Here is a 13,537-nt window from a genome sequence, read left to right as displayed (position 1 = left end):
TGTGTGCTCATACTCAGGGTCTGAGAGGTGTTTGGGGTTCCTAGCCCCTTTAGAGGTATGAACCCCTCCCCAGCTGCTGCTCACTATATAAATGACACCCCCAGAACTAGATCAGGGGCCTGGTTGTCCCTTTCTGGAATCACAAAGCTCCAGGGAACAGAATTCTTTTCTGGGGCAGAGCACCCCATTCAGGTTCAGGGAGAAAATCCAAGTCCATAATTAAATGTTCAGGGCAAGTTAGGTGCTCCAAACTTTGGTGCTAAAAATACTGTATTTAGCATGCAAATTACGCCCTGACAGCTCCGAGCCCAATCGTGGGTGCCAGCTCCTTGTTTGTCATCACTACTGTTATTCCCAGCGCTAATTTTCCTCCTGCACAGGTTGGTTTCAACTTAATTTTTCAAAAACCAACTCTGCCGTAAGGCCAATGCCCATGTTTTGACCTGTGACTGGGCTTAAGGTGGAGATGAGGGAGTGAGGTCACCTGCCCCCCCACATCACCCAGGTCTCCCTACCCCAGGTCCACGTTGAGGAAGGGACCTAAAGTAACCCAGAGGGTGAGAGGTAAACCAGGGCGAAGTGGGCACCTCTAAGGCCTTCCTTTCCAGATGGACAAGAAGAACTAAGCATGGAGTTCTCTAGAGGCACAGGAAGTGGCAGGTCTAGTGTCCAGAAGTCAAGGCTACTCCATGCTTGGCTGGGAGCTTCATGTCCACTTAGGAGGAGAGGATGTGGAGGGTAGAGACCCATATGGACTGACACACACATCTTTTTCACCCACTTTCTTCTCTCCAAGTCCTGGCACTTGAGGAGATATGATCAGGGATGCCCTTTCTGGAGCTCCACATCCGCTGTCCAGAAAGGACAGAAATAAGGCCATTGGCTTACCGTAAATGAGAAGGTCAAGGGAGCCCAGCCCTTCCACCTGATGACCTTGCATGTGTCTCTAGTCAATGTTTTATTAGTTTGGAGCATGTTACAGAGTCTGAGGCCTGAGGCCACCCCTACGCTGCAGTTTTCCCTCCACCCTCAGGGCAGGGCCAGACCAGACCAATGGTCAGGAGCAACCTCTGAGCCATGGTCTCCTCTAAGGCGCAGGGAAAGGGTCCCGGGAGAGAGAAGGGGGCAAAGGCATAGAAAAGGAGGGTGGTTTTGCAGTATGGGGTAACAGAAGGCAGCCCCACAGGACCCCAGACACAATCCCAAACCTGCCTTCCCTGCCTGCCCCCAGGCTGGCTCAGCATCTGCTACCAGAAGTTGGCAAGATGGCATCCCCATAGTCTCTCAAGGCCCTGAGATAGGGGGGCTCTCTTCAGGGTGTGCAAACCTTGCGGGGAGCAGGGTTGAGTGAGGCAGGTAGGGCCACTGCAACGAGGAGCAAGGCTCCTCTTGGGTGGGGGAGATGAAGCGAAGATTTTTGGCTTGAATGTCTCTGGGGTCCTTCCTGCCATCTGGTATTTACAGGGGTCTCCCAGGACTCAAGTTTCCCAGGCCCATGGCAAGAGCTCTGGCTTCCCTAGTCTGGACCTTGTGGGGTGTGTGAAGAGTCTGCCCCTCCCCACTTTCCAGAAAAGGCTAATGAAGCCCCATAGAGGGCTTGATCTCTTAGCCCTGACTCTGGTCTCAACAGCTCCTGGGCTTCAAAGAAAGGTCAAAGGAAGTGGCTGCATCTTTGGTGCCAAGGAGAGGGAGCTGAGATAGGGGAGGGGGTGACGAGGCGGCTCCATGAACTGCCAAATCATGGGGTCCAGCCCAAGGGGCTTGCCTGAGGCGCAGCTGTCTAGCTCTCCCCTGGCAGACAGATGACGTGTGCGCAGTGAAGGGCGTGCTGCCAAGCTAACACTGCATGGCCTGTGGGGGCAGAGAGAAGGCTGAGCCCCCTGTGCCCTCCTGACTCTGGTACCCAGGGATTGAGGCCCAGCTGGCCTGGGCCAGGAGGTGAGAAGCAGGCTGCAGCACAGTCAGCAGTGTAGGATCTTCATGAAGGCCTTGCGGAACTCGATGTTGAAAGTGGTGTAGATGATGGGGTTGACGGCGCTGTTGACATAGCCCAGCCACGTGAAGGCGCTGTACAGGACAGGCGGGATGTTGCAATCACAGTGTATATTCAGGATGTGGGTGATGAAGAAGGGCAGCCAGCAGATGATGAAGACGCCTGGGGAGAAAGTTGGGTGGTGGTCAGGTTGTTCCTTCAAGGGCACCAGGGTTGTGCTTAGAGGCCTCAGCCCAGACTTGGGGAAGAATCGTGGGCCTGGATTCTCTGCTGCAGTGACCCTCACCCTCTTGGGCCTCCTTTTCCTGGCCTGTCAATGGTTATAATGACATTTACCTCCTATAAGGAAAGACACACATGACCCAAGACTGACATCCTGGCATAGGTCAGTTGGTAGAAATGTCATCATTTATGTTATTTTGTTGCTGTTGTTTTTGTTCGTTTTGGGGACACACTGATGATGCTCAGGCATCTTTGTGCACTGGGGAACCATATAGGATGCTGGAAATTGAACTGAGTCTGGCCACATGCAAGGCCCTCCCCACTGCCTGCTTGCTCCACCTCCAAATGCCATCTTTGAGGAAAATATCCTTTCAGGAGTTGGGAATGGGGACTTTGTTCACTGCTGAGTAGCATAAGAAGGAGAACAGGGAGAGTGAAGCACTGTATTGTTCAATCCTCCAGCCCCCACATGAAGCAGACCAGAGCCCTCTCTGGAAACAGCCATGTCAATCAAAGTCCCCAAATATCCAGGCTCTGGCTATGGCTCCCCCTCTGTCACCCACTCTCAGTGAACACTGCTGCTTCCCCTGCTCCAAACACTCTCTCCCCTAGATCTTCCTGCTGGACTCAGGCAAACTGGTGTAGAAGCAACACGTACATGGGAGGCCTTGGAGGCATCTAGAGAGCCCCCAGAGCAGGAGAGGGGTGTCCTACAAAATGGTCAGTGTAGTGAAGGGGTCCCTTTCTGAGAGCCACCCTTGTTCCAGCCCAGCCACATGACTATGAGCTATCAATTAGCCTGCAGTGACACATTCTTTTCATTAACCCAGGAAAGTATTAACAATCCCTCGTGTCATAGAATAAAGGTTAGGAGCCTAAAGGGAATGGAGGTGACGGGAGGGTCACACACTGCCCGGACAGCTGTGCTGTCTGGTGCCCACTTCATCCAACCACCAAATCCTATTTTACTGCTCTCCCAGCAGTGCTCTGTGGCCCCAGATCCACTCCCTACTCTGCCCAGTGTTTGAGGTGGGGGGAGGGGCATTATACAAAAATGCCAAGCAATGCTAAGACTCAAACCCAGGGCCTCACTCACACAAGGCATGTGCTCTACCACTTGAGCCATATCCCTGACCCCAACCTCTGGACTTTTGACCCATTCTCTCAGTGTTCCTTATTGAGATCTCTTCCACAGCTGGCTCATTCACTCACACCACTGTGGCCAAGTTTAGCAAATTGACTTTGTTTCCTCCACAACAGCAGCCATGCTCCAGAGCATGAGGCCACTGTGACTTGTTAGCTTGACTGTTCTGCTCCTTCACCACCATCTGAGTAGCCCTGAGCAGTGATCTACTCTACTGAAGAAAACACTGGAGGTATCCAGGCTCTGAGCTCACTGTCAAGCTCACAGTCTCCAGAGTCAGACAGTCAGGCTTTTTAGCCTCATGTGCCTCAACTCTGAGGCACATGACAGGCACCTAGCAAATCCAAGTCTTATCCCCACCTGTAAATGCATGCGCTCAGAGCCTCTCTCCCTGCTAGCCAGCGGCCACAGGCCTGGCCATGGCCAGTCCCAGTAGGAAGGAGAATTTCAGGAAACAGGGCTTACTTACACTGCAGCCCACAATACTCACCGAGAACAATGGCAAGCATCTGGGTGGCTTTCTTCTCCTTCTGTTGGGACAGCTTCCTGCGGCTCAGGGACTTGAGAGAGGTCCGGGTTTTGCCATTGGGCAAGGTCTGGATCTCAAAGAACTTGGCAATCCTGGAGTGGTCTCTGGCATGCCCATTCTTCTCTGGTTTGGCGGGGCTATCAGGGGTGCTGTGGAGGCCATGTTGAGATGGATCAGGGAGGGTCAGCTGGTGGTGGCTGGGTGGAATGGGACTGTAGCGGGTCCTCTCAGGCGGGCTGGTGCTGGACAGCATCTCCATCTCCAGCTCCTGGGCTCGGCGGGCAGCATCCTGCACAAAAGCAGAGCATTCTGGGTGAAGCCGGGCACATCCTCAGGATCACTCAGATCCATGCAATGGCCTTCCCTGGCCCCCTGGCACCTCCTACGAATACTGCAGTCATTCTATCAGCATCTAGAACTGAGTAGAGCCTAAGACAGTCCTTGTCCAAAGATTTGTCTCTAGTCTCTATTTCTCTTCCCTAGCAAAAAAACTCAAAGACCCCACAGGCCTTCCTCAGAGTTTAGACCCAGATGTTCCTCATATGAACTGAGTCGCACTTTCTGTGTAGTGGCTTAGTGCTGGGTACCCAGCAGGCTGCCAAGGATAAATCACAGAGGAGTACTTGAGGTTTGCTCCAGGCACTCATGATTTGCCAGACAATCCCCTGTTCTTTCCTCTGAGCTGGCCTGCATCAGCACACACCATGTTCTACTAAGAGGCTGAGCCAAGTGCTAAAGAGCCAATACCTGGGCCCCATGTCTTTTCTGCTGGGTTGATAATAAGTCCTGTGTGAACCTACTCATGACCCTGTGTTCCCCCTAGTGTTCTTGTTCCCGGATGTGGAGACTCAGCTTGAGTGGTTGAATGCAGTCTTGCTGTGTTCCCCAGATGGTGGTGCCATTGGGCCCAAAGCAGTTCCTGGGATTCCTGTCCTAGTGACGGGGTTGCCCTCTTTGGGGTTCCCTGGAATATCCCTGCTCGCCTGAGATTGAGCCGTGGGTGCTCCTGACGCTGGCTGAGTATGGCATGTGTGACCTTTCTGGATCTCAGGACCACCCTTCCTTGCCATCCTCTCAGCCTCCTGCCCCAGTCCCTGCCAGGCACATTGCAGTGGAGGCAAAGAGAATGAACATAGGAGTGGGCAGTGAGGCACACAGGTCTGGGCACAAGCACATGCTGCCTCATGGCCGGTGAGTCCCTAACCTCTCCAAGCCCATTTTCTCTTCTATAAGATGTAGATCAAGATCAACACATCAAAAGACTCACTTCTCAGGGTCCCTGGGAGGATTTGATGATATAATAGGGGACATGGGAGGTATTCTCTGAATGGTCACAGCCACTGTTGTTATTTGTATGTTGGTGTGTGTGTGTGTGTGTGTGTGTGTGTGTGAGAGAGAGAGAGAGAGAGAGAGAGAGAGAGAGAGAGAGAGAGAGAGAGAGACTCCTACTTCCTCTCCGTGTCTAGCTCCAAAAGTGGGGGATTCTGGAAGATGCTTCTTCCTTTGATCAGCCAGTGAGTCTATGAGAATCAAGGTAGGCGGGTCTTGTAGGGATGACAAGACGACTCTGGGTCCATAGCCTGAGCACTTACCGCTCTCCTCCTGTTCACTGGGAAACTCCCATTAGACTTCATGATAACAGTGCAGAGTTTCATGTCCTCAGGGTGAGTGCAGTTGCCCTGTGGAGGGAGCCAGCATATGGGTCATGACAGTAAAGTGCATGGGGACAGACACCCAATGCTGGGGGGAAGAGAAGGCAGAGACTAAGAATGTAGGGACCTGAGGGGCAATTAGAGGTGTGGGAGGTCAGGACAGTGGTGAGAAGTGACCGAGACAAGGGACAAATGGCACCTCGAAAGGGCCAGACACCATGCTTAGCAGATGCACATCCTCTCGCATGAATCCTTCTGAGCATCCTGGGAGGTAGGTGTAGTGATTCCCACTAACAGACGAGGAAATTGAGGCTCAGAGAAGTCACACAACTTGCCCAAGATTACTCAGTGGAAATAAAAGTGGTAGTACCCGGCTCTGAGTCTGATGTGTCTCATGCCAAAGCTCTTGTTTCCTCCATGCCCACATAATGTCTTCCTTAGGGAGAGCTGAGGGGAGGGGAGGATTCAAAGACAGCATTGGCAGTAGAGGATTGTGGGGGAAGAAGAGGATTATGGGAGAAAGGAATAGAGGCCTAGGAGTGAGGGTTGGCAGCATCAGGGAGGTAAAGGGAGACAGAAGGGCCAGAGTGAGGACAAGAGCCATGAGGACTACAAGAGTATCTTTGTTTAACCTCCAAGGTTTCTGGACCACCTCCACTTCCCAGCCCTGGAGAATCAAATCCTTCCATGGACGCCCAAGTCTTTGTTATCTGCCCTCATCGAGAGCCTCCCCACTTCCTGCAAGAGTGCTCCATGCCTCCACCTGAGCAAGACCCAACCCCTCCTGACATGAGGGGAGACCCTGCAGGGGTGGGGATCTTGAGACCTTGAGTGGAGCCTTCAAGGTGGCCCTAAAAGCGCGGCTGCTACGCTTGGTGTTGACCCGCTTGCGGCGCTTGCGGAGGACCATGTAGATCTTGATGTAGACGAGCAGGGTGACGATGAAGGGCACATAGAAGGAGACGATGGAGGAGTAGACCACGAAGGCAGGGTTGGCGATGATGCACTCGTTCTGATCTGGGAGGAGACCCCAAAGGGTAGAGTCAGTGGGCACCACTGTGAGACCTTTGGCCCTTCCCGAGAAGGAACTTTACAGAAATTAGGAAGAGGTTTATGTTTGCACACTAGAGGTGACCACAGCATGGTGTAGGATTCAAAACCCGACTAGGCCAAAACACCCAGACTGTGCTGCCTTCCAAATTTCCCCTTAATATTATGGTCTTATTTCTGCCCTGGCTTTGTCAATTGTGAGCAGGAAAATGGAGCCAAAGGGTTTACCAAAACTGACACAGAGTGGAATAGGTCCACATCCTTTGGTAGTTGAAATGAGGTTTCTTGGTTCTATTTGCTCACTCACCGATGTTTTAAAGAATTCCCAAAACCTGCCAGGCCTCACATGTATCCACTTTTTAGACTAAGGGCAGCTGGCTTCACCCTCTGCTGGCTCTCAGAATCCCCACAAGAGTTACTATGAGTCCCAAGTACTATAGAGACTTCCTGAGGTGCATCTATGAGGCAATGTACCCCCAAAGACAGTTTTGGGCAAGCAGATGCTGAGCTTCTGCCTGATCCACTTTCGGCTCTTCCCACACAGAGAGCAGAGACCAACTTCCTACGCATTTTAGCTTTCTGACTCCAGGAGGCTTTGCAGGCTTCAGTCATTACTAATGAGTTCAGTAGCCCCTTCCATGTACATGCACACCCAGGCAGTTGTGGGAGGATGGGGAAGTATTTGACCTATAGCAATTCATTAAGTGAAGGGGAAAAGGCCAGATGTCCTTTTAAGCCCATTCTGGATGCCTGCTCATTAGGAAAGGCTCAGGCCATTGGGTCTCAAGCTGTTCTCTCTCTTGGGTCCAACAGACCTGCCTGGCCTAGTGCAGGATGGCCAATGGGCCTCCTGGCCTCCCCCACTGGCTCAACCGTTGAGCTCACCACATGGTTCATAGGAAGCAGAAACCTGAGCCCAGCTGGTTGCAGGTCCATGGGAGCCAGACTCACCCGTGTTGTTGAGCCCAAAGAGCAATGGGCAGGAGATGGTGAAGGACAGGACCCATACAATGGCAATCATGACAGTGACTCTGCGCTTGGAGCTGTAGCGTGTGTTGTAGAGCATGGGCATAGCCACAGCCGTGTACCTGTGAGGGTGACCAGGGCCAGGAACCTTGAGTGCAAGTCTTCTTCCACAAGACCCCCTCCCTCACACCCTTGCCTGGGCTGGACTACCAGCATACCTCCAGAAAGCTACTGTTTCCCCCAAATCCTGAATTCTTCCCTGTGGGCCAGGACCCAATTTGGGCTTGCAGAACTGAAAGAAGGGTCAGCAAGAAATCCTTAAAAAATGGTTATAAGATGACCTCTTTTATTTAAAAATCTTTTCTCATTATGATTTATGATTAATAAATGTTTGAGTTACTTCTCTTTTTTTGTTTTATTTTTGGTTTTGGGCTTCAACCTGCTGTGCTTAGGGCTTAATCCTGGCTCTGTGCCCAGGGACCACTCCTAATGGTGATCTGGACACTATTTGAGGTGGCAGGCAAATGCTGTATTAGTATACCTTTTCAATATATGTGTATACAGACCTCCTGATTTGTATACATCTTCAATATACCTATATATCTGAGGTCATATTAAAATGTCTCAGGTCATAAGGGATCACAAATGGGAAAGGTTGGAGCAGCCCTGCAATAAGTCAACCCTCCAGTGGCCTGTCTTCAAGTCACACAATGAAGACAACTGCTGGTTCCCAAACAAGTCTTAATGATGGACTCATTAGCACTGACCCATATCTATGAGTCCAGGAGGTTGATTATTGATGGCAGCGTGGATTGAACCCAAGCCTCCCACATGCAAAGCACGTGATTTATACCTGAGACACAACCCATTTTAGGGCTTTAAAGAATCTTAGCCTGGCACTTGTGCTAAACCCACAGGAGATGATGATGGGGTGTTGATGATGGTAACCAGACCCCTTGGAGTAAGGGTAAAGCCCCATTCAGCAGAAAATAAAATCAATGTTCATTGTTGATGATGCTCATATGCCTCTACCCAAGTACCTCTCACACCTGAGTTTATTTCACATTCTAATAATTCTGTCATAAACCCTGAAGATATTTAACTCAGTGACTTAAAATATATCTAGAATATAAACAGGAGCCAAGAGGACTGGTCCATGGTAGTACACTTACCACAAAGAGCGATGGGGGTGCAGTGAGGGTAGAGAGGGGACCATTATGACAATAATAGTTGGAAACGACCACTCTGAACAAGTACTAGGTGCTGAAAGTAGGTAAAGTGATATGCATGCTACTATTTCTGTAACAGTACTGCAAACCACAGTGCCTAAAAAAGGGGAGGGGATGACTGCCATAGAGACAGGCTTGGAAATGTGTGGGAGAGGATACCAGTGTACAATGATGAATGGGTGTTAGGACATTGTCTTACTGAAACTTAATCATCAACAATTAGTAACTGTGCATCTCACAGTGATTTAAACTTAAATTTTTTTAATTAAATAAAAAGTGTGTATGGCAATGGGGCTGAGGAGATCACTCCACAGGCTGAGCATATGCTTCACAGAAAAACTGGTTTGAGCCCCAGCACTCAGATGATCCTCTAAGGATGGCCAGGAGCAGCCAAACTGTAGAATGAAAGCCAGGAATCACTTCTGAGTGATTCACTAAGTATAACTAAACAAACAAACCAACAAAATAAACCCAAAAGATAGACCTGCAGGTAGGCACTTTGTTGACATGAAGCTAACCCAGGATCAATATCAGTACTACATATGATTCCCAGATCCCAAAAGGAATGATCCCTGAGCACAGAGCCAAGAGTAGGCTCTGAGCACCTCTGGATATGGCCCCAAAACAAACACATGTATTGGGCAAATGTGAAGCTGAGAGGTCAGCCCTCAGAGCAGATATATACATGATGACTCTGACCACCTTTCTGACTGGGGACCAAAAAGATTTCAGTGGGCCAAAAAGATTTCTCTGAGATAGGGATATAAGTAGGGCCAGGACCTCTGGGGGCCTGACAACCCATGATGCAGAGGAGAACACAGCTCCAGAACATAACTTAGTGATTGGAGCAGTCAGGGTCCCCCCAGCCTTGTGCCCTGAACTGGCCCTCAATTTCACCAGCAAACACAGTGATGTTAGTTGGGCAGAGTCTTCATAACTAAGCAAATAAACTGGGTTCTGGCATGACCATGACCTGACTAAGGTCACAGAAGTCAGAAGGTATGACAAGACCTCCTGTCAGTCATTTTTCCCTGCCCGCAGACTTACCTGTCGATGCTGATGGCACACAGATTCAGGATGCTCGCTGTGCACATCATGACATCCAGGGTGATAAAGATGTCACAGTGAATCTTGCTGAATTTCCACTCACCCACCACCTAGGAACAGAGCCCAACACTGAGTTAAGAGCAGAGGCAGAGGCTGCTGAGCCCTGAAGCTCAACCGTTATGCAGAGGACTGCACCTCAGACTCCACAGCATTGGATCTTGGGGGCTATTGGCTGTGGTCTTGAGAGAAGAGGGGCCAGTGATGGGAGCTGAGCTGTAACCCTAAACACAGAGCCAACTGTCCAGTCTTGTTTCAATGAGTCTTTGGAAGAGGGTGAGAACTGGACCCTGAGATGCCATTCTCTGGGAGACCAGGAACAAAGAGCTCCCCTTTGAAAGGATGGCAACCATGCCTGAAACACCTGCTGGCAAGATTTACAGGTTCATCGGAGGACCCTACAGCTCATATATGGTGCTGCCCTAGTGAATGCGGAGAGATGATAGGTCTTCAAGGCCTAGATCCAGGCTCAGCTCTCTGGACCTCAAAGTCCTCACTCTGGGCAGAGTGTATGTCTCTGCCATGGCATGGGAGGTTGCCCTATGTGTGCAGGACTAGACATCTATCAACATGTTCATCACCATAGTCACTGCTAATTGACATGGGGTCTTTACCATGAACCAGAGGGGCCAAACTAGGCCTTTCTTGAATGACTAGTGTGATTATAATTTTTAAAAACACAGTAATGTGGGGCCAAAGAGATAGCATAGCAGTAGGGCATTTGCCTTGCATGCAGCTGATCCAGGACAGGTGGTGGTTCAAATTCTGGCATCTCATATGATTCCACCCCCCACCCTGTGCCTGCCAGAAGCAATTTCTGAGTGCAGAGCCAGGAGTGGCCCCTGATTACTGCTGGTGTGACCCAAAAACATAAATACACACACGCACACACACACACACACACACACACACACACACACACACACAAAAGTAATGTGTGATATAAGTACTATTAGTGTGTCTGCTTTAGATGTGAGAAAGCAGATGCAGAGAGACTTTTTGCTCCACTTTTTTTGCTTTTTTCCTTCATTTTCTCTGAAGGTTTGAGTCTTATGACCCTTCTTATGACATTTTTTTAAATGTTATATACATTTATTGGCATGTCCTTTTCTTTACATTCTGCTTAATCTATGAAACTTCTTCCAAAACCAAACTATAAATCTTTTACTATCCACAACCACATCCTCTTTGTTCCTACCCCCGTAAAAGGTTCCAGAAAATCCTTTTGTTTCCTTACAGACATGCCACCAGTGCCACTGGCAACAATTTGAGATTTAGTGAATTTGGGTGGGGAGGGCATTTCTGTTTTGGGGTCACAACCAGCTGTGCTCAAGGATTACTCTGATCTCTGCACACAAGAATACTCTTGGCAGGGCCTGGAGAAATAGCACAGCGGCGTTTGCCTTGCAAGCAGCCGATCCAGGACCAAAGGTGGTTGGTTCGAATCCCGGTGTCCCATATGGTCCCCTGTGCCTGCCAAGAGCTGTTTCTGAGCAGACAGCCAGGAGTAACCCCTGAGCACTGCCGGGTGTGGCCCAAAAAAAAGAATACTCTTGGCAGTGTCATAGGACCATATGGGATGTCAGGGATTGAACCCTAGTAGGCTACCCTACCTGCTACACTACTGTTCCAGCCCCAACAATTTGGTAAGGTTTCAGATGGGGCCCTGAGAAGCTGCTCAAGAATTAACCCTCAAACTCATCCTGAGGAAAGATGGAAGAAATGCATGAAGTCCTGGGTCCTCCAAGCAATACAGGAATCAGGCTAGCTGGTCCTTGACCATATATGCTTGTATGTGGTCTGGTAGCCATTGTTGGTTTTCTTCCGGTTCTTTCTGAGAACTCAATCAGGGCATCTTAAAATTTTATGCCTGTGCATAGAGAGCATGAAAATAATGGCCTGGAGTTCCCTGTGGGCCAGTGTGGGAGCAATAACAGCAAGTTGGGGTGCCCTGGCATAGAAAAATGAAGGTCAGTCTTCCCTCCCACATGTCTCTTCACTTAAATTTCAAATTTTCTTTCAAAAATGGAACAAATGGGGTCAGAGTGATAGCACAGCAGTAGGGCATTTGTCTTGCACGCAGCTTCCCAGGACAGACCTGGGTTCAATCTCAGGCGTCCCATTTTGTCCCCCAAACCAGGATCAATTTCTGAGCACGTAACCAGAAGTAACCTCTTAGTGTCACCAAGTGTGGCCCCAAAAAAAACGAAAGAAAGAAAGAAAGGAAGGAAGGAAGGAAGGAAGGAAGGAAGGAAGGAAGGAAGGAAGGAAGGAAGGAAGGAAGGAAGGAAGGAAGGAAGGAAGGAAGGAAGGAAGGAAGGAAGGAAGGAAGGGAGAGAGAGAGAGAGAGAGAGAGAAAGAAAGAAAGAAAGAAAGAAAGAAAGAAAGAAAGAAAGAAAGAAAGAAAGAAAGAAAGAAAGAAAGAAAGAAAGAAAGAAAGAAAGAAAGAAAGAAAGAAAGAAAGAAAGAAAGAAAGAAAAGAAAAGAAAAGAAAAGAAAAGAAAAGAAAGAAAGAAAGAAGAAAGCCAAAAGGCACATGAAAAAACTCATCACTAATCATCAGGGAGATGCAAATCAAAACAATGATGAGATACCACCTCACACCGCAGAGATTGGTGCACATCACAAAGAATGAGAACAATCAGTGCTGGTGGGGATGTGGAGAGAAAGGAACTCTTATCCACTGCTGGTGAGAATGCCGTCTAGAACAGCCTCTATGGAAAGCGATACGGAGATTCCTTCAAAATCTGATTGAGCTCCCATTTGACCCAGCTATTCCACTCCTAGGGATATACCCTAAGAACACAAGAATACAATACAAAAAACCCTTCCTTACACTTATATTTTTATAGCACTATTCACAATAGCCAGGCTCTGGAAACAACCAAGATGCCCTTCAACAGACGAATGGCTAAAGAAACTGTGGTACATATACACAATGGAATATTATGCAGCCATCAGGAGAGATGAAGTCATGAAATTTTCCTATACATGGATGTACATAGAATCTATCATGCTGAGTGAAATAAGTCAGAGGGAGAGAGAGAGAGAGATGCAGAATAGTCTCACTCATCTATGGATTTTAAGAAAAATAAAAGTCATTTTTGTAACAATCTCAGAGACGATGAGAGGAGGTCTGGAACACCAGCTCACTCCATGAAGCTCACTACAAAGAGTGGTGAGTACAGCTATAGAAATAACTACAAGAGAACTACCATAATCATGTGAATGAATGAGGGAACTGGAAAGCCTGTCTGGAATACAGGGGGTGGGGTGGGATGGAGGGAGATTTGGGACATTGATGGTGGGAATGTTGCACTGGTGAAGGGGGTGTTCTTTACATGACTGAAACCTAATCACAATCATTTATGTAATCAAGATGTTCAAATAAAGAAAAAAAAGAAAAGAAAGAAAAAGAAAGAAAGAAAGAAAGAAAGAAAGAAAGAAAGAAAGAAAGAAAGAAAGAAAGAAAGAAAGAAAGAAAGAAAGAAAGAAAGGAAGGAAGGAAGAAAGAAAGAAAGAAAGAAAGAAAGAAAGAAAGAAAGAAAGAAAGAAAGAAAGAAAGAAAGAAAGAAAGAAAGAAAGAAAGAAAGAAAGAAAGAAAGAAAGAGAGATAGAAAGAAAGAGAGAAAGAAAGAAAGAAAGAAA

General features: G+C 48.6%; 1 protein-coding gene across 1 annotated transcript in view; it reads right to left on the bottom strand.

The window, feature by feature from the left end:
* Positions 1–941: 941 nt before the first annotated feature.
* Positions 942–13,537, bottom strand: part of DRD2 (dopamine receptor D2) — a 59,424-nt gene continuing 46,828 nt past the window's right edge. The window contains exons 3-8 of the mRNA XM_049778682.1: positions 9,833–9,942; positions 7,542–7,678; positions 6,367–6,557; positions 5,481–5,567; positions 3,850–4,177; positions 942–2,155 (exon numbers count right to left, since the gene is read on the bottom strand). Of these exons, the coding sequence (XP_049634639.1) occupies positions 1,962–2,155; positions 3,850–4,177; positions 5,481–5,567; positions 6,367–6,557; positions 7,542–7,678; positions 9,833–9,942 (1,047 nt within the window). The 3' untranslated portion in view covers positions 942–1,961. The remainder of the gene's footprint in view (positions 2,156–3,849; positions 4,178–5,480; positions 5,568–6,366; positions 6,558–7,541; positions 7,679–9,832; positions 9,943–13,537) is intronic.

Source organism: Suncus etruscus, chromosome 8 (genome assembly GCF_024139225.1).
Source record: "Suncus etruscus isolate mSunEtr1 chromosome 8, mSunEtr1.pri.cur, whole genome shotgun sequence".
Taxonomy (NCBI): Eukaryota; Metazoa; Chordata; class Mammalia; order Eulipotyphla; family Soricidae; genus Suncus; species Suncus etruscus.
The sequence above is the reverse complement of the archived record's forward strand: the minus strand, read 5'-3'. Positions and strand labels throughout refer to the sequence as shown.